The following is a 19,597-nucleotide window of genomic DNA, read 5'->3' as shown; positions in this document are numbered from 1 at the left end:
AATCATACAATATACAGCCTTTTGTGACTGGCTTCTTTCACTTTGGGTAATGTTTTCAAGGTTTATCCATGTTGTCACATGTTTCAGTACTTCATTCCTTTTTATTGCTGAGTATTAGTCTGCTGTGTGGATATATCACATTTACTTATCTAGTCATAAGTTGAAAGACATTTGAGTTGTTGCAACTTTGTGGCTATTATGATTAATGCTGCTGTGTACATTCCTGAACAAGTTTTTGTGTGAATATATTTTTCCACTTCTCTTGTGTATGTACCTAGGAGTGGAATTTCAGGGTTGTATGGTAACTCTATAGTTAAACTTTTGGAAAACTGCCAAAGTAGCTGCACCATTTTGCATTCCATTGAGCAACGTATGAGGGCTCCAATGTCTCCACATTCTTGCTAATACTTGTTATTGTGTGTCTTTTTTATTTTAGCCATCCTGTTAGGTATGAAGTGATATCTCATTGTGGGTTTGATTTACTTTCCCTAATACTAAGATGTTGACCTTCGTTTCATGTGCTTACTGGTCTTTTGTATATCTTTGGAGAAATGTCTCTTTAAATTCTTTGCCCCGTTTTTGTGTTGTTTGTCGTTTAATTTTTGAGCTGTAAGAGTTCTTAATGTATTCTGGTAAAAATCTCTTATCAGAGACATGATTTGCAAATATTTTCTCCCAATCCATGTGTTTGCTTTTCACTTCCTAGATGGCATCTTTTGAAGCACAAGTGTTTTTAATTTTGATGAAGTTCAGTTTATCTATTTTTTTAATCATTGCCTAATCCAAGGTCACAAAAATTTACCTCTTTGTTTCCCTCTAAGAGTTTTGTCATTTGAGCCCTTACATTTGGGTCAATCAGCTGTTTTGAGTTAATTTTTGATTATGGTGTGAGATAGGGGTCCAGTTTGATTCTTTTGTGTGAATATCCAGTTGCCCAAGTACCACTTGTTGAAAAAATTATTTTTCCCCATTGAATGTTTTCAGCACCCTTGTTTAAAATCAATTGACCATAAATGTAAGGGTTTATTTCTGGGTGCTAAATTCTATTCCATATATATCTATATGTCTGGCCTATGCCAGACTACACTATTGTGTTTATTATTGCTTCATGGTAAGTTTTAAATTGGGAAGTGTGAGTCTCCCAAACTTGTTATTCTTTTTCAAGGTTGTTTTGGCTATTTTGGGTCCCTTGCCTTTCCATATGAAATTTAGCATCAGTTTTCAATTTCTGCAAAGAAGCCAGCTGGGATTTTGATAGGGATAATGTTGACTCTGTAGATCAATTTGGGTAATATTGCCATCTTAACAGCATCATGCCTTCTAATTCATGAACCTGGAATGTCTTTTCATTTACTTAGGTATGCTTTAACCCCTTTCAACAGTGTGTTGTAGTTTCAGAATATTATTTTTGCACTCCTTTTGTTAAATATTCTGAAGTAGTTTTTGATGCTATTGTAAATGGAATTGTCTTCTGAATTTCACTTTCAGATTGTTCATTGACAGTGTATAGAAATACAGCTGATTTTTGTATGTATTCTTTTTATTTCTATAATTATTTCTGTTAGTAGTAATGTCACCACTTTAGTTCCTAGTCTTTTATCTTATTTTTCTTGATCAGACTAACAAAAGATTTGCCTTTTAAGAAAGTTTTTAAAAGAACCAACCTTTGATTTTATTGATTTTCTCTATTGTTTTTCTATTCTCTATGTCTTTTTTTCTGATTTAATATTTATTATTTTTCTTAATTGTGCTTGCTTTGGTTTTACTTTGCTCTTTTTTTTTCAAGTGTCTTAAGGTGGAATGTTAGGTTATTGATTTGAGATCTTTCTTCTTCTTTAATGTAAATATTTACAGCTACAAGTTTCTCTCTGATCACTGGTTTCACTCCATTTACTCCAGTTTTGTTGTGTTGTATTTTTGTTTTCATTCATCTCAAAGTATTTTCTAATAGCCCTTGTGATTTCTTCTTTGACCCCTTGGTTATTTAGGAGTGTGTTGTTTAAATTTCACATACTTGTGAATTTCCCAAATTTCCTTTTGTTATCAATTTCTGATATCATTCAACTGTGGTAGGAGAACATACTTTGTATGATTTCCTTTTAAATTTATTGAGAAAGGCCTACCATATGGTCTATTCTGGAGGATGTTCCACACGCACTTGAGAGGAATGTGTATCTGCCATTCATTGCATTGTTTTTAGAGATGTCTGTTAGGTCTAATTGATTTATAGCTAAAGTCTTCTATTTCCTTTTGTTCTTATGTCTAGTTGCTCTATCCATTATTGAAAGTGGGGTATTTAAATCTCCAATTATTGTGGTTGAATTGTCTATTTCTCCCTTCAAGTGTGTCAGCTTTTTCTTCATGTACTTTGAGGCTCTATTTTTAGATGCATTATTTTTCTAATTGTTATGTCTTCCTAATGGAATGACTCTTTTATCATTATAAACTTTTCTTTATTGTCTTTCACGGCAATTTTGTTATTTTTATCTGATATTAGTATAGCCACTCAAGGTCTTTTTGGATGGTGTATCCAAAAGTTTTCCATACTTTTAATCTATTTGTGTCTTTGAAACTAAAGTGTATCTCTTGTAGGCAGCATACAGTTGAGTCATATTTTTTGTTATTGTTGTTTTGTTGTTTGTTTTTAAAAATCCATTCTGCCAATCTCTGTCTTTTGAGTGGAGTGGTCAATCCATTTACATTTGATGTAATTACTGGTAAGGTGGGATTCATGTCTGCCCGTTTTGCTATTTGTTTTCTATGTATCTTATATCTTTTGAAAATTCCTCCTTTTCTTCTTTCTTTTGTGTTAAATAGATATTTTCTGTTGTTCCATTTTAACTTTGTCATTTCTTTTACTATGTTTCTTTCAGCTCTTTTCTTAGTGGTTACCCTGGGGATTATAATTAACATCTTAATTTATAACAACCTCAGGGGTTTCCTTGGCATGCACACAGTTTTATACTTGTGTGGTCTTTTAGATTCCTGGGACTACATTGGAACTTTTCAAAGCCTCCAATGGACATTTCATTTCCCAGCTTTTCCTTTTGTTTTTGTTTTTGTTTTTTTTTTTTGTCAGCTTATTGTTTGCTCCAAATGTTTTACCACCTCAGAGAGCAGCAATGTTAAACAATTGCTGCTGATCTTTTTGGACAAACACCTCAGGGAAAAGATTGTTTTATACTGAGGGATCTCTGAGTTAGTTTATATAAATCAAGCCCTGTGAGTGGAGGCTTTCAGTGAACTTCCAAGCAGGTAAAATAGTGACAATTCCCTGGGGATAGAATGCTGGGGAATTCCACACTCATTGTGCTCTTTTCAGTGGCTGCTAGGCTGCTTGTTTTCCCAGCTACCATGGTTGAGAGGCTTTTAGTTTTTAAGGCTGTCACAGAGCTGGGGAGAGAAGATGCCTCTAGAGCAACTTAAAAAGCAACAGAAGTCACTATTCTTAAGGAGATTCAGCTGCTGTTCTTGAGTAACCACTCCTTGAATAGTTGCAAGCCTTTTGTTAATTTCCAGAGTTCTGAGAAGTTGGTTGTGACAATTTTTGCTCATGTTCTCATTGCTCTTGTCGGGGATTGATTTTTGGAGGTCCTTAGTTCATCGTTCTGGAAGTTGATCCAGATGAGGATTTTTTAATCCTAGTATTCTATAATTCTGATATCTGAGATTCTTATTTGTATAATTGGGAGGAAATAAACATCCACTTTTCCTCCTTTCCCACTAATATGAGCGATACTAAGAGGAAGATGGGAAGTACCTTAGGTGTCAGAGGAAACCTCTGCAAACATAAGGTGGTTATCCCTTTTCAGGATTCTTAGTTCATCAAGGAGAACTGCTATTAATCCTGTATTTATTTAGCGTGTATAAATCACCTACTCCTACAAAGCCTTCGTGAAAAAAAAAGAAAAGAACAAAGACCAGCTAACAGAGGTAGATTAACAGGTGTTTCCATGCACCTGGAGGTGGTTACTGTAATTTTGCTCTAAGCTTCCTGGTAGCTGAGGTAAAAGGGGAAAAACCATAGGAGGCTCCCACTGTCTGATAAAAGAATATAAACAAATGTATCTGTTGGAGCAAATTTGTTCCTGGCACTGATTTCTAGAAGGAATTTATTAAGTGGGTTTTGATGTAATGGACACATTTTTTGAACTAAACTACCCCCATGGGATTTCCATTCTCAGAAAGCTCAAAGCCATAGCAGGCAAAGGCAGGAAGCGTTCATGGGCGAGATGACAGGCATCTGCAGGGGCGGGTTTGGAGGGAGAGGAAAGAACACTTTCAGCTGAGGGTTGGCGCATCTGTCGGGGAAAAACTTCATAAAGGTGATAGCATTTAAAGATGCCCTGGAGGGATAGGAAAGATTTTGAAAAGTGGGAAAGGGTAAGAGAATACCATTTTGGGCCAAGGGAATAGCCATAGCAATGGAAAGGTGAGGATACATTTGAAAGATATTCCGTAGGTTTAACAGACTGAGTTTGATGTTTCTCTAGGTATAGGTACTAAAGGAGAGAGAGGACTACAGCCTGTCCCCCAGGAGGGGATGTGGAGGTTGGATGGGGGTAGGGGGTTGCAGTGGGCCTCTGGACTGGCACAGTCAGCATCCGTATTGAAAATGATGGTCATAATAGTAACAGAAGGCATTCAGTGAGCATGCGCTGATTACCAAGCAGTGTGCAATCTCAGGATGACCATATGAAGGAGAAAGAGTCGTAGAAATTGAGAACTAAAGAAGTCAAGTAACTTGCATGAAGCCACACAGCAGAGATTGATATCCAATCTGTGTCTAGAACAAGAGTCAGCACACTAATAAAAACTCAGATAGTAAATGTTTTAGGCTTTCTGTCCATGTAGTCTCTCTCACTACTCTATTCTGCAGTTGTAGTGTGAAAACAGCCGTAGATAATATATAAATGTATGTGGCTGTGTCCCCATAAGACTTTGTTTACAAAAGCAGGTGGAAGGCTGGATTTGGCTCATGGGCCATAGTTTGCCAACCCTTGGCCTAGAGTGCTTGTTCTTAACTCCTCTGTATGTATTCTGCCTGCTCAGCCAATAATTTTCACCCTCAATAAGCAGTAGGTGTAGATGACTGTATGGTGAAACCTCTCAGAATTGTATGGATGAGAATGGCCTCATTTGTCATCTGCTCTGACCTCTGCCTGCTATGGAGAGTCCAGACTGCTTATACTACCTGCCTCACTGGTATTAGCGCAGATCCCTGAATCCTTAATTTAAGGTGGTTTTCACTACCCATTACTGCTTTTTTACTTATTTATATTCCTCCTACTTGAAAGGTTTTCTCTAGGGTTTAGTGATGGTGGGTAGTAAGGGAGAGCAAGTAGATGGTGAAAACTTTGGCTCAGCCTTCAGGATTTTGTCTTGGGACACTTTGCTGTCCCTTTGTTCAGTACCTTCTGAGTCTTGCTTTCTCTGCCTTCAGGGTGATAACTACAGAATTTAGTTTGATGAAGTTTTTCAATCTCTCAATGAGAAAGGTCTTTAGGGGGTCTTGTCTTCTGTCTCCAGGTGACACAATACAGACTGTACTCTAGACTGTCTGTAGACTCAGTTCTAGAGCTGAACCAGGTGGGGTCCATGAGAACTTTGTGGCTCTATTGGATAGATTCAACAAATACTTGCTGAACGTCTACTATGGCCCAGGCACTGTGCTAAAAACTGGACAAATGAGATATAGTCCCTGAGCTCACAATGCTTATCATCTAGTTCAGGAAGTAGATATTATACACATAATCTCCAGAGGTATCACATAAATGTTGCTAAGTGCCACAAAGGATGTGCATATTATTTTTTAGAAAGAAATGCCTTGCATGCAACAGGTCTTTGCAAAATAATGATTCTTTGCATGTGAATACAATAGTAGCCTATAAGTCATTATTCCTGGCTTTTATTCTTATCCTGTGCATCTTACTTCCGTGGAACTGAAAAAAAAATGCTTCAATGTTTGGTTTTCAGTATAGTTAATATGACTAATCCCTAACATTTTTAGAATCATAAACAAGGAAAGAATTGCTTTTGCTGACACCTTCTCGTTTGATCACAAGGCTAGGATGTACAGCACCACCCAACTTTTGCCGATGGGGGCGCTTTGTTCAGGGTTTGAGGTAGCTTATGTCCTTCAAAATTTTGAAGTTGTTAAAGTGGTAAAATAAGCAAAACCTTCCCACAAGCTGATTTCTGAGCCAGAAATTGAGCACTGCTTGAGGGTTTGTAGGGGGCTCTGGAGTCCGATTCTCAGGGTTAGATCCTGGGATTTAGATCTCAGGGTTTATTACCTGGTCTGTGTTACTTACGCTTCAAAGCCTTATTTTTCCCATTTGTAAATAGATATGATAATAGTAGTGCTCTCTTAGTGGTGTTGTGATGATTAAATGAAATTATGCATGTAAAGCCCCTAGCACATGCTAAGTGCTCAATAAATGTTAAGTAACATTTGCTGTCATTGCTGTTATTACAAGACAAAACAGCAGAGAGCTCAACATAAAACTTTAGAAACGAGCAGTGCAAACATGGACAAGTTTTTAAAAACCCGCTGGGTTTCTTTATGTACAAAATGAGCTAAGAACTCTCATGACTTGGGGTTTCTGTGAGGAGTAAATGAGAGAATGTGTACTGAAAGTTTGTATCGCAACACCTGGCCCAGGGTCAGCCCCTTGTGAGTGGCAATTCTCATTATGGAAACAGGATAAGACCAGTTAGTGGAGGCTGGGCTCTGGCCAGAGGTCAGACATTCATCCAGGCAGGGCAGGGATCTGGAAAACCCTAGGAGGGGTTGGTAAGAGGAAGTCTGGGAATGCAGGTGTATTGAGGTCACCTCACCACAGGCTCATGGCTGATGTCCACACAGGAAGGAAGAAACAAGGACTCAGCCACAGAGATTGAACTTTGGGGGCAGGAAAAATGAGAAAAAGAGAAGACTGAGGGTTTGAGAGGAGAGGAGATACCATGCCAGGGCCCAGGCATAGCTGGCCGGGAATGCATGAGACTTGAGATCAAGACTGAATTCATGCTGTTCCACCAGCCGTGCTCCTTACTTCTTTGATTTGGGAGCTGAGCCACACCTAGAGCCTGCAGGTGGTGGCTGGAGGAGTTGGGGTGCTGGGACATGCCAGGCCAAGCTAGTGGCTTATCTGGTGGGTGATATAGCACAGCCACTGACAGATATAAACACATGGGGTGGTGAATGGTGATAGGAAAGAACCAAGGAAGCTGGAGACCACTTCCCAATTCTAGACCATAAGACACTTGTCTTTTACTGGAGTCATGGATCAGGTATAACACTTAGTGGAGGCAGTGATCTTTGGAAAACCCATGCACATAGTCTTTTTTTAAAAAAAATTTATTTATTTTATTTATTTTATTATTTTTGGCTGCATTGGGTCTTTGTTGCTGCGCATGGGCTTTCTCTAGCTGTGGCGAGCAGGGGCTACTCTAGGTTGCGGTGCGCAGGCTTCTCATTGCAGTGGCGTCTCTTGTTGCGGAGCACGGGCTCTAGGCACATGGGCTTCAGTAGTTGTAGCACGTGGGCTCAGTAGTTGTGGCCGGCGGGCTCTAGAGCACAGGCTCAGTAGTTGTGGCGCACGGGCTTAGTTGCTCCATGGCATGTGGGATCTTCCCAGACCAGGGCACGAACCTGTGTCCCCTGCATTGGCAGGCGGATTCTTAACCACTGCGCCACCAGGGAAGCCCGCACATAGAGTCTTGATAGTGCTATGTGAGCATCTGGGTCTGTGTAAGTCCTGCCTTCCCCCATGGGGTGTTTCCTGGAGAGGAATACTGACCTCCTCTCTTCCACAGTCATAGTGAGCTCAGAGAGAAAAATTCTGAGATCGTAATGCCTGCTCTGTGAGTTGGCTTCTCTGTGATAACCCAAATCTTGCTCCCTGGGGGTCTGGAGAAAACAACCATAGCCCAGGGGTCTCCCAGGACAGCAAATGGTAATAAACAAAAACAGAGCAGGAAATAGGATCAGGATGAGATGTATGGATCCTCTCTTCATTAACTGTTCCAGTGGGAGTAGGGAGAGCAGTAGAGGCCAGGCCTGCAGAACCTGTTAGCCCTGCTTGGCATTTGGTGGGTACGGAGTGGGTGAGAGAAGGACAGGGCTTCCTATAGTAAAGGAGGCCTGTGGTTATCAGGCCAAGGAGGTTGGTGACCACCTCAGCAGAGTATGCAGCTTCTCAGCTCACAGCACAGTCTGAGCAGCAAGTCTGACATTCTGATTCTTGACAGAGGGTGGCCAGTGCCCATCGTTGATGTCAATAAATATCATGTCAAGAGCAGGGCAATAGCGAACACTAGAGTTCTTTCTTCTCAGGACTTACAAGGGCCAAATGCCTGGCACTTTCTGCAGAAGGCTAATGGCTGCCTCATTGCCAAGATGAATCAGGGCCTCATTAGTCACAAGCAATGCTTGTTTCCATCACTGTGCACAAGGGGGCCTGGGGGCTGGGTTGCCCATCATGAGATGGTAGCCATGTTTGATGAGGACCTCCTAACTGTTTACAGACTTGGGGGGTGATGGTCAGTGTTTCTAGAAGGATTTGCATGGTTTGGTGCAGTGGTTCGCAAACTTCAGTGCACAGGAGCATAACCTGGGTGTGTCTAAGAAATTCAGATTCCTGGCTTGCTACCATGATGATTCTGATTCAGTCAGTCTGAGGGAGCTCTGGGAGTCTGTGTTTTTAATAAGCTCCACAGGTAATGCTGGTGCAGGTGGGCCATGAATCACAGTGTGAGGAATATGGGTATTGTAGGACGAGTCCTGAACTGGGACTCAGGAGAACAGAGTTCTGGCCTTTGATTGTCCCCCAGTGTGGTGTGCAACCTTGTGCAAGTCACCTCCCATCTCCGGGCCTGTTTTCTCTAAGCCCATGCGCCACACCTACTGAGCCTGTGCTCTAGAGCCCGTGAGCTACAACTACTGAAACCTGCGCTCCCTAGGGCCCACGCATTGCAACTACTGAAGCCCACGTGCTCTAGGGCCTGCATGCCGCAGCTCCTGAGCCCACATGCTGCAACTACTGAAGCCTGCGTGCTGCAACTACTGAAGCCTGTGTGCCTAGAGCCCGTGCTCTGCAACAAGAGAAGCCACCGCAATGAGAAGCCCGCGCACCACAACGAAGAGTAGTCCCAGTTCGCCACAACCAGAGAAAGCCCGCAAGCAGCAATGAAGACCCAATGTGGCCAAAAATAAAGTAAAATAAAAAAAAAGTAATAAAGTTACCACTATGGTCATTATTTTGTGATTTATTCAATAAATATGCATTTGGCATCCACTGTGTTAGGTTCTTATGAAAAAATGTTATGGAGTAGTCAAAAGTTGGGTGGACCATGGGCCAGTAATAATAAAAATGATAACTAACATTTAAACATTCATCAAGTGCTTACTCTATGGTAGGCACTGTTCTAAGCACTCTATCTCATTTAATCCTCACAACTATCCTCTGAGGCAGGTACAATTATATCCCCATCTTACAGATGGGAAAACCAAGTCACAGAGAGATTCTGTACTTTCTCAAGTTCTCACAGCTGGTTTAGGCAGATCCAAGATTCAGATCAGTCCTTGATCTCTCTGTGTGATCTGAAACAATGTTGTTCCCCTGCTAGAGCTTCAGTTTCCTCCTGTGCAGAGTGACTCTGGGCCCCTTTGAACCCTCACGCCTTATGAGTCCATGTCCACCCCCAGGTCCCTTAGGAGGTCCCTCACCTGCATCAAGGAGAGCCTGCGTATCTTCGTTGACCTGGGGAAGAGAGACAAGGCTGCTGAGGCCTGGCTTGGGGCTGGGCGACTCCACTACCTCATGCAGGAAGACGAGCTGGTGGAGCTGTACCTGCAGGTAGGCCTCCTGCAGAGCTTATCTGCTGACCTGGGCCATGCGGGGAGGCAGCTGTACCCTCCAAAGTGATCAGCTAGAACTAGGGAGAGATGATGTCCTCGTCAAACCCTTGGAGCGACGGTCAACTCTGGGCTGCTCCGTGGACCCAAGATGGAAACGAAGGTGGTCTGGCAGGCTGAATACAAGCAGCAAAGGGCCAGTCCCCGAGTCCCATATGCACGTGTGAGCTCTCAAAGAACATGGTGGGAGACTCGCTCATCTGTCATGTCAGTTTTATCCATTTTTCCAAAACTTGACACACCTTGACTTCAGGGTTTTGCTGCAGTTTGAGGGAAGGTTGATGTGTGTGTGGTATTAACATTATTGTTCTTTTATGGTTTTTTAGTTTGCATACCTTTAATATCTGAGATATAACATAGTATAGTGATTAAGTACCTGGGCTTTAAAAAAGACAGGTGTGGAATCAAATCACAGGGCCATTGATTATGAACCATGTGACTTTGGGCTTGCTACCTGAGCTCTCTGGGCCTCAGTTTCTTCATGGCTGGACCTGTCCCTAATAAAGATTAGGTATAACATTTACATAGTAAACATATGCATATAAACATTAAGTGCTTGGGACCTAGTAAATGCTTAATAAATGGTATTTCATCATCATCATTATCTGCACAATACTGACATGATGGTATATAAGATTTGCTCCATCAAAAATACGCCTGTTATCTTTTTTTCCTTCCCATTTCTCATTTTCTCCCCTTTTACTCCCCCTTACTCTATTACTTACAATCGCACAAATTCACTTCCACTGAGACTTAATCATGGTTGTATAGCATTGGTTGAAGCCTTACTATGCGTGGGAGGCTTTGCTAAACGCTTCACGTGCTTGATATAGTTTAATCCTCATTACAAATGCAGCAGGAGTCTCTACTGAAATTCCCATTTTACAGATGACACTCAGTGAGGCTGAGTAACTTGCCTAAAGTGATACAACTAGTAAGTGGTTAAAACTGCACACCAGCAGTGTGACTTAAAGCTTTTACTTGCAGACTCTATTCTGCCTTGGGATTTTAGAGCTGGAAGAATTATCAGAGAGCAGACAATTCAGTCTTGCCTTTCTGTCTCCAGGAGACAAAGGCCCAGAGGGAGCTATTGGGGTTGTTCATTGCTTGGTGACAGAACTCCTGACTCCAGGATTCCATCTCACTGCTTCTATCTTTGTGTAGCTGCATATGCAATAAAAATAACTGAGGGGTCTTGCCCCAGTAATTCACTGTCCAGAACTGGTCCCAGGCACCCACAACCCTAGACTGCCACCCGACTTGATGTTCTGCAGTTATTCCCACTGAGGTGAATAATTCCTACCTAAGGATATTTGAGGTCCTTTGGCTGTGCTGCATATGTTGTGGTACATTTTCTACTTTCTCATCACATTTTGTTTAGGTGCAAATGTGAAGTAGCTTGTTCAAGATAAAGGGGTCATAGGGGCCAGGAGAAGGGTAATGGGCTGAAAGACACTAGCATTTGTTTGCCACTAACTATTGATGTAAACTTGAAAGCTCCTTATTCTCAGCCTCAGTTTCTCCATCTAGGAACTGTAGGTGTTGGATGAGATCACTCTTTCCAAATTTCAGTCATTTATACATCAAGTTTATAGTTTTGCCATATCCAGGTACCTCTGTACCATTATTTACTTATTTTTCTTTGACTCAACTTCAAATCAATTTAGCTTTTTACACTAAACAATGCTATCTAAAAGCAGAGGTTTTGATATATGATTAATCTTTTTTTCTGAAACACATTAAAATAAATACTTAACTATTACGAGATGTTTGTGTGCTGCTGAAAACCATTTCTAGGGCCACCAAAGTAATCTCTCATAGCATGGTGGGGAAATGCTGGACTAGGGAATCTTGAAGGCGTCTTACTAGCCTTATGAGTGTGAAGACAATTTAAGGTTCAGGGGACTTCAGCAGAGGGTTAAGCTAGATGGTCAGGATCTCATTCTTGCCAGTCCTGTGGACATTTGGAAAGTCCTTCTCTCTGCCTTTGACAGCAGTTTCTGTCCCACTCAGGCAGCCATCCAGAAAGCCCTGAAGTCAGAGGAGCCCTCCCTGGCTCTCAGGCTCTACGAGGAAGCAGGTGATGTGTTCTTCAATGGGACCCGCCACAGGCATCGTGCGGTGGAGTATTACCGAGTAAGTTGTGGGCTGTACAGTCAGCAGTATCCCTAGCTAGGTTCTGGCACAAACGTGGGCAGGGCCACTTGGACTTCGCCCGGCATCCCCTTCCCCTGTCTTGCTGGTATTTCTTTGTCTTCCCTTCCTCATCCAGTGCCCACAGGCTCTCCCTGTCTTCAGTCTAGTAGGCTCTCAAAGAAGGAGCTGATAAACTGTCATTCTCAGGCTTGATAAATAAAGTATCTTTCCTGAGAGAACATACCATAATAATTACAACTTTTGGGTGCATAGTACTTTACAGTTTGTAGCACACTTTTATATTGACCAGAATGTTCCTATGTACATGGTATGGTGGGAGATGATTGGTCCATGGGTGAACACTTTTGCTTTACTATGTTTTCATTAAGTATGCATTAAGATATATTTAAAAAATTTAAAATGTATAATACCAGTTCATCAAACCTATGATATCACAGATATTATTGCAAAGAATGAGTCAAGAAAATAGAACAGTTGATTTAAGAAATAATACTAATTAAATAAATGTCCAGATGTTAAGCAGATATGTGAAGAATCATAATTGTTCGTCACTGACTGAAGTTTGGGAAAACTCATTATCTTATTTGATCTTAAAATTTCACTTATTCAGATACTTATTCATTTGCTTGTTCAATTGTTTATTAAGTCATCAAACATTCATCAAGACCCAGTATGTGCCAGGCACTGAGCTAGGGGTGAACAAGAAACATGTCCCTGACTATTGAGGTGCTCTTGGTCATACGCATTTTATAGATGAGAAAACTAAGGCTCGGAGAGATGAAGTGACCTGCCCAAAGTTCTATCATAATAAAAATAATAGAAATGACTATTTACTGGGGACTCTCAGACACTATGCACATACTGCACGTATGTACTTTGTAGGTTAGCACTGTGGGCGCTAAGGGAGTGTGTAGCTGAGGGGTGAGTAACTTCTCATGTGACCTTGAGGAAAGTCATCATCCCTTTCCTGCTGTCAGTTTCAGGGAGCCTGTTGACCTCTAGTTCTTCCACCTCTGAGGTCTGGGCAGAGCAACCAAGAGCAAGGACCAGGAGAGCGAGTTGAGAAAAACCATGCATGGAAGGTGCCATCTCCCCCTTGGGTTTAGTCACTGCCATCCCTCAACCCCTGGCAGTAGGATGCAATACAGCCTCCTAGAGTATGGTATGTGCCAATGATTCTCAGCTAGACTAAGGTTCCTTGTGCCTCTGTTCTCAGGCTGGGGCTGTTCCCTTAGCAAGGAGGATGAAGGCAGTGAGAACCGAGCTCCGGATTTTCAACAAGCTGACAGAGCTGCAGATCAGCCTGGAAGGCTATGAGAAGGCTTTGGAATTTGCCACCTTGGCGGCCAGACTCAGCACAGTCGCAGGTTGGTGGTCCTAATTGTCCAGGGTATTGAATGGGATGGGGTAACACTCCCTAATGGAGGGACAACAAAGCTGTAAGAGCATAGGCTCTGGAGTCAGACTCCGTGGGTTCAAATTCCAGTTCGAAGTGTCAGGGAGCCCCCAATTAAGCAAGCTACTTAACATCTATAAACCTCAAGTTTGTCATTGGCAAATCAGGATTAAAAATGGCACCCACAGCATGCCGTTGTTATGAAGACCGATGATAATACAGGTAAAACCCATAGCACAGTGCTTGGTGCATAATAAGTCCTTGATAAGTGTTACCTGTGCACACTAATTATTATATTATAGTAGGTATTATTGGTATTATTCTGAGTCCAGGGTAAATGGTATTTTATCCTATGCACAGGCAATGCCCCATTACAAAAGCACTGTGCCTTAACTTTTTAATTAGTTAATTATTAGTCAAGTACACATTTTCTTATGGAATTGAAATGTAAATGAAGGTCAGATTCCCGTTAACCTAACTCCCTCAGTAGCTGAAATAGCTTGCATTTACAACAAAAGCTGATGAGAAACAATGTAAGTCATTAAAACAGAAAAAAAAAAAGGCAGAATGAAAAAAGATAAACTCATCTTGAATGTTGGTGCTTGAGGAAAAGCAGGTTTTATTAGAGGAGGATTGATTAGATGTAAAGGCAAATGGAGTCTTCTGTGATAATTCTAGAAGGGACCTCTGGGCATTCTCAAGGGCATGAGATGTGGATGGTACTGGACTTTATTGTATTTAATTGCACTTCAGAGCTATCTCTCTTTTCCTACCTCTCCCTTCTGCAGAAAACCTTATTTGTGCAACTGTCTGCTAATCTCAGGAAGACCTTGGGGGCCCAGGTAGCTCCCTCTGGAGCATTCTTTTTCCTTCCTTGGACAGAAGCTGAAAGGAGGCTATATCCACCATTTCATGTGATTCCCTGTGACTGGATTTTTCCATATCAGAGTTGGATTTTCTGTTTTAGCTTTGGCTTTTGGCTCTTTGAAGCCTAAAAGCGATGTTTTTAGATTGCATCAAATAGCCACCTTGCAAATGCTCCAAAAACACAATTGGAAGCCTTTGTTCTCTTTAAACACTACTTTGTGTTAAAGGAGTTAGTTATTGAAACAAGAAATCCACCCAAAACCAAAACAAGTCAAAGATCCCTTAGACACCAAGATTCTAAAGCATGAGTTAAAAGTGAATGGGTCTCTGTAGCTTATTTGAGACTGAAAGCTGGTGAAGGGTCAGAGGGTGACTGCTGCTGATGGCAGCCCCAGAGAAGAACTCTGAAGAGAGAGACTTCCGTGTGGAGAAAACATTTGTTATATGAAGTTATTCATTGTCAGAAATTCTTAGCTACTCCATCAGGCTAGTCTTGTCACCATTCCCATCACAGAGATTTGGAAATAATTATTTCCCAGAATTCTGAGTTACAGTGACATCCACAATGAGAAAATTTTCCTCAGGAATTGTCCCAGAAAACCTTGTCCAGAACACATACTCCACTTAGTCACTCTCATAGATCCCTGTGTTTTCTTCTGTAGCACTTATCACAGGTGTAATCTTACCTTTGTGGGATTATTTAAGGAATGTCTGTGTCCTGTGAGACAGTAAGCCTCATGTGGGCAGGACTTCTGCTTTGTTTGCTATGTCCCAAGCTCAGTCCCTGATACCTAGTAGATCTTCAAAGAATTGTACAGAATGAATGAGTGAACTAATGATGCAAAGTGTTGGCTTCAGGATATCTCTCTCAGTCTTCCAATTTCTAGGAGATCAGAGGCAGGAGCTGGTGGCCTTCCACCGTCTGGCAACTGTGTACTATTCCCTGCACATGTACGAGATGGCTGAGGACTGCTACCTGAAGACTCTGTCCCTCTGTCCACCCTGGTTGCAGAGCCCCAAGGAGGCCTTATACTATGCCAAGGTGTATTATCGTCTGGGCCGACTCACCTTCTACCAGCTGAAGGTAAGAGCCAGGCTTCCAAGGTCATCTGAGAGCTACTGTCCAACTATATTCTTTCCTCACCCTGAGCCTTCAGGGTAAAGTTGAGAGGGGTAAGATGGGGAGTGTTGTCTCATAGGGTGGGGAGTGGCTCCTCTGGGAACGCAATGACTCTTTTCACTTAGCCCCCTTGGAGACCTCAAAGAGGCTCCCATCTCTGCTGAGGAGACAAGTCCTAGTTCTTCTCTTTCCTTGCCCTGATGTGACTTCTGGGCCCACTTCATCTGTCAGGTACTATGGGCACATTGGTCTAGTGCCTGTGAGCTCCTCCAGGGCCTATGAAAAAATATGAGACCCAAAACAATACATGAGACCCCCAAACAAAAGAACTATAAGCTCCAAAATTAAAATCAAAATTAATTCTTAACTGTATGTCTAAAAATGTTATAGATTAATTAGTCAATTGCAACTCACTTCTTATAAAGTTGTATGAACTATTTTAGGAGAAATCTAGGTACGTGTTAACATGTTTGAGATAATAACATGCAGGGTCTTAGAATATAAGCAAGCCTAGGTCCTAAGAAGACCGTAGCCCTGACTCTCCTGTTTGCTCTGCTGGAGTTGAATCCAGAACTTCTTATTTTTCCAGCCACTTCTAGAACTGTGTGTGTGGTCTGTAATTCTGAGTTACAATTCTGGCCCTTGAACCTTGTCCCTGGACACTGGCTTCCCTTACCAGAGGTCTCTGTCTGCTCCAGTACAATGCTTAATCTCTTCATACAGCGGCTTCTGAGTCACTCCTGTGTTTGGCCCCCAGGGGACCCTTAGGGCAGCTCTGTTGTCTTTTTCTTATTTGCCAGAGTGTTTCTGGCCTAAATTTATTATTGACTGATGAGGGTTAATGGGAACCAGTCATCCCTTTTTGAGTCTCACTGGAGGAACCACCTGTTCTGCATCCCAACCATTAGGGAGGCACGATGGGGTAGGGAAGGACTACCCCACAGTGATCTTGCCTTTGTCCCACAGCTCCCAGGAAGTGGGACAAGTATGTGTGATCTGATTGTATCAACCAAGGGCTCTAGGGATTTCAAGGGAAAGAGCTCAACTCAAACTAGCTTAAGCAAAGAAGGAGATTTTATTGGCTCAAGGAATGAGGAAGTTCAGGTATAAGTTTAATTTCAGGTAGTTCTGGATGCTGGTACTCAAATGTCGTCATGGATTTCCCCACCTCTCTCTGTATCTCTTGGCTCTGAATGTTTCTGCTTCTCTCTTTTTCTTGGCCTCTTCTCCTCCAGTTATTGACAGGCTCAAGCACCCATCTAAAAGGGTGAGCAACCATTTTCTCTGTTAGGTCACACTTGAAAGGTCCCAGGGAGTGACTTGGGACAGGTCAGCTTGAGTCATTTTCACATACCTGAAGCTCTGTGCCCAGGGCGATGCTGCTTCATGACTGTCTGAGCTTGGGTAAGGTGCCATCCCTGTGCCTGAGGAGGAGGGCCGCCAGGGTTAGCACTGTCACGGAACTGCAGTGGAGCTGGTAGGAGGAGTTCCCCCAAGGAACCAGGAGGAGGCGGTGGGAAAGGGTGTCAGGCAGACAAAAGCTAGCGTTCTTAGTTTTCCCTGCACTTCCTCCTCGCCTTTCCTGGAAATGTCTGCTAATGCTGTCTCTTCTCTGCCCCCATGCCGGGGGTTAGGATGCCCACGATGCCACTGAATACTTCTGGCTGGCCCTGGCCGCAGCAGTCCTGCTGGGTGACGAGGAGCTGCAGGACATCATTAAGACCAGGCTGGACAACATCTGCCAGAGCCCCCTCTGGCATAGCAGCCCCTCTGGGCATTCCTCAGAAAGGGCGCGGTGGCTGAGTGGCGGGGGCCTGGCCCTCTGAGGACAGCTGTCCCATCTCCGACCAGTTGCCGTGGTCAGAAGCTACCTCTCTGCTCTAGGCTCTTAATCTGGGGGCGGGGTTCAAGTCATCACCTGGCCCAGCCTCTCATCTCAGAATGGGAAGAGCATAGTCCAGAGGGAGAGGGCTCATTCCAGGTCACACAAGGCATGGACGGTGGAGCAGGGATTAGGGGTCCTGGCTTTGTGTCTAGAACCTTTCCAATAGACTGTGGCCCTTCCACACATACAGACCCTGAAATGCACTTTCTAGACACACAGTTCTAGAGAAAATGAGACCCCTGCCCCTAGAAAAGCTGTCTCCTTCCCTCAGTGAAGAAATCAGGCATTGCACTGGAGAGAAGACCAGCCCATTGGACTTTGTTCCCTTCACTGACTTTTCTCAGGGAAAGACCGCTCCCCTTGCCAGCAGAGAAACGAGTCATTTGTTTTTTTTCTCTCTTCAACCAGAGGAGGTGCCACTCCTCCTGTCACGGGCACTGGCAGGCGGGAATTCACCATGCTATTAGCTCAAAAGACACAGCCTGAGAATGGCCAGGTGGAACGCACAGGAGGTGAGGTCCGATGTGGACGCACCACCTCCATCCTGCCCCGAGGCTCTGCTCCCTCATAACCTCCCATAAACTCAGGAGGAGGCTCCCAAGGGTCAAAGCCTAAAAATCAAGGACTAAGAAAGTTATGACATAAACTGCATGTAAATAGTGTATATTATTAAATATTGCTCACTTACATTTATTCACACATTTGTCTCCTTAATAAGAGGGAAGATGAAAACTAGTTAGTTTTGCATATTTTATTCATTATGTATGAGTCACTAGGTCCGGCCCACACAGATAGCGAGGGAATTACCCAGGGTGTGGATACCAGCAGGTGGGGAGAAGCTGCCTACCACAGTATATGAGTCCCTTGATGACGAATCAGGAATTTGCTAAGGCAGTGAGCTCCAAGTATGGTCCACTGACTAGCTTGGCCAGCAACATCAGCGTCACCTCTGAGATTGTTTGAAATGCGAATTTCAGGCTCCACCTAAGACCTCTGAAGCAGTCTCTGGGGCCAAGGATCCCTGGCTTTACCCTGTTTTCCAGGTGATTCTAATGCATACTAAAGCACAAGAAGCACTACTCTGGAACCATGGTTCTCAGAGAATGTGAAAAGGAATCACCTGGGGAACTTGCACAAAATGAACTTTCTGGTTCTTACCCCAATAATTCTGATTCAGTAGGCCTGGGAGACACCCCAGGAACATGCATTATTAACGAGCATCTCGAATGACCCTGATGCTGGTGGTTCACTCTTGCTCGGAAATGTGGAAACATATAAGATCTAGCTATAGGGATCACCATCTGACCCCCAACAGCTTAGATTTACTGGAAGGCCCTCTGCCCTTACTTTCTAGCTTCTTGGAGCAACCAGGTGATTGGTGGTGTGGTGGGGTGGGATGGGGGTGGTGAGTTGAGTCAGTAGTGCACCTTCTAGTCACCAATGTTGTGTACACATCGGTACATCTTATTTTCTCTTAGGAGCTTGGTTGCTTGTTAAAATGCTCTCTACTCTAGAGTATTCTTCACCAGAAAGGAAATGAAGTGACTTAGTCCACTATCACGTAAGATAGATGTGGTTTTGCTCCCACCACAAACCATAAAATCCCCAAGGGAGGGATGTTGAAGATGAGTCTAACCTCCCATGCAGAGTCCTTTCAACAACATTCCTGGGAGACTGACAGGGCACATGCATGCCAGAATGGCTACGAATCTCGTGTTTGCAGAAGGCTTGCTTGGCTCTGGGACCCATGCCATGAACCATTCCCCACTTGTCTCAGGTTACAGACCCTCTCTCTTTTCCCCATTGACCTATTACTCTCCTCTGGCCAGATGCCAATTTCTGTCCCTCTGATAGTGTGGTTCCTATAACTGGTATTGGCTGGTGGGTGGAGAGTAAAGAGGGTCATTACCATACTTAATGTGATTTAATGTTTTATTTTAACATTACATTAAGACTCTTCTTCTCCCCAGCAGCTACATCTTACCGTTGGCTCACGTTGAGCTTATCATGTGAAGTCTCTTCTCGCATGGGTTTCTGTTTGGCCAGATATTTCTCAATTTTTACAAGTATACATATATATATATACACACACACACATAAATATCTACACACACATATATCTATACATGTGTATATATTTAGGTGAAGGGCATTATATCTACCCATTTTATACTTCATTGGGAAATTTGGTTAAACTTTTCTGATTCTGTGTGCTTTTTAAAATTGAATTATAGTTGATTTACAATGTTGTGT

The 19,597-nt window shown here is 42.9% G+C and overlaps 1 protein-coding gene across 1 annotated transcript in view; it reads left to right on the top strand.

The window, feature by feature from the left end:
- SH3TC2 (SH3 domain and tetratricopeptide repeats 2) overlaps positions 1-17,937 on the top strand; it is a 61,857-nt gene extending 43,920 nt beyond the window's left edge. Inside the window, exons 13-17 of the mRNA XM_007188697.2 lie at positions 9,710-9,860; positions 11,933-12,055; positions 13,293-13,443; positions 15,227-15,423; positions 17,094-17,937. Of these exons, the coding sequence (XP_007188759.2) occupies positions 9,710-9,860; positions 11,933-12,055; positions 13,293-13,443; positions 15,227-15,423; positions 17,094-17,285 (814 nt within the window). The 3' untranslated portion in view covers positions 17,286-17,937. The remainder of the gene's footprint in view (positions 1-9,709; positions 9,861-11,932; positions 12,056-13,292; positions 13,444-15,226; positions 15,424-17,093) is intronic.
- Positions 17,938-19,597: the final 1,660 nt, after the last annotated feature.

This window comes from Balaenoptera acutorostrata, chromosome 2, assembly GCF_949987535.1.
Source record: "Balaenoptera acutorostrata chromosome 2, mBalAcu1.1, whole genome shotgun sequence".
NCBI classification, from domain to species: domain Eukaryota; kingdom Metazoa; phylum Chordata; class Mammalia; order Artiodactyla; family Balaenopteridae; genus Balaenoptera; species Balaenoptera acutorostrata.
This window is presented reverse-complemented; position numbering and strand designations above follow the sequence as displayed.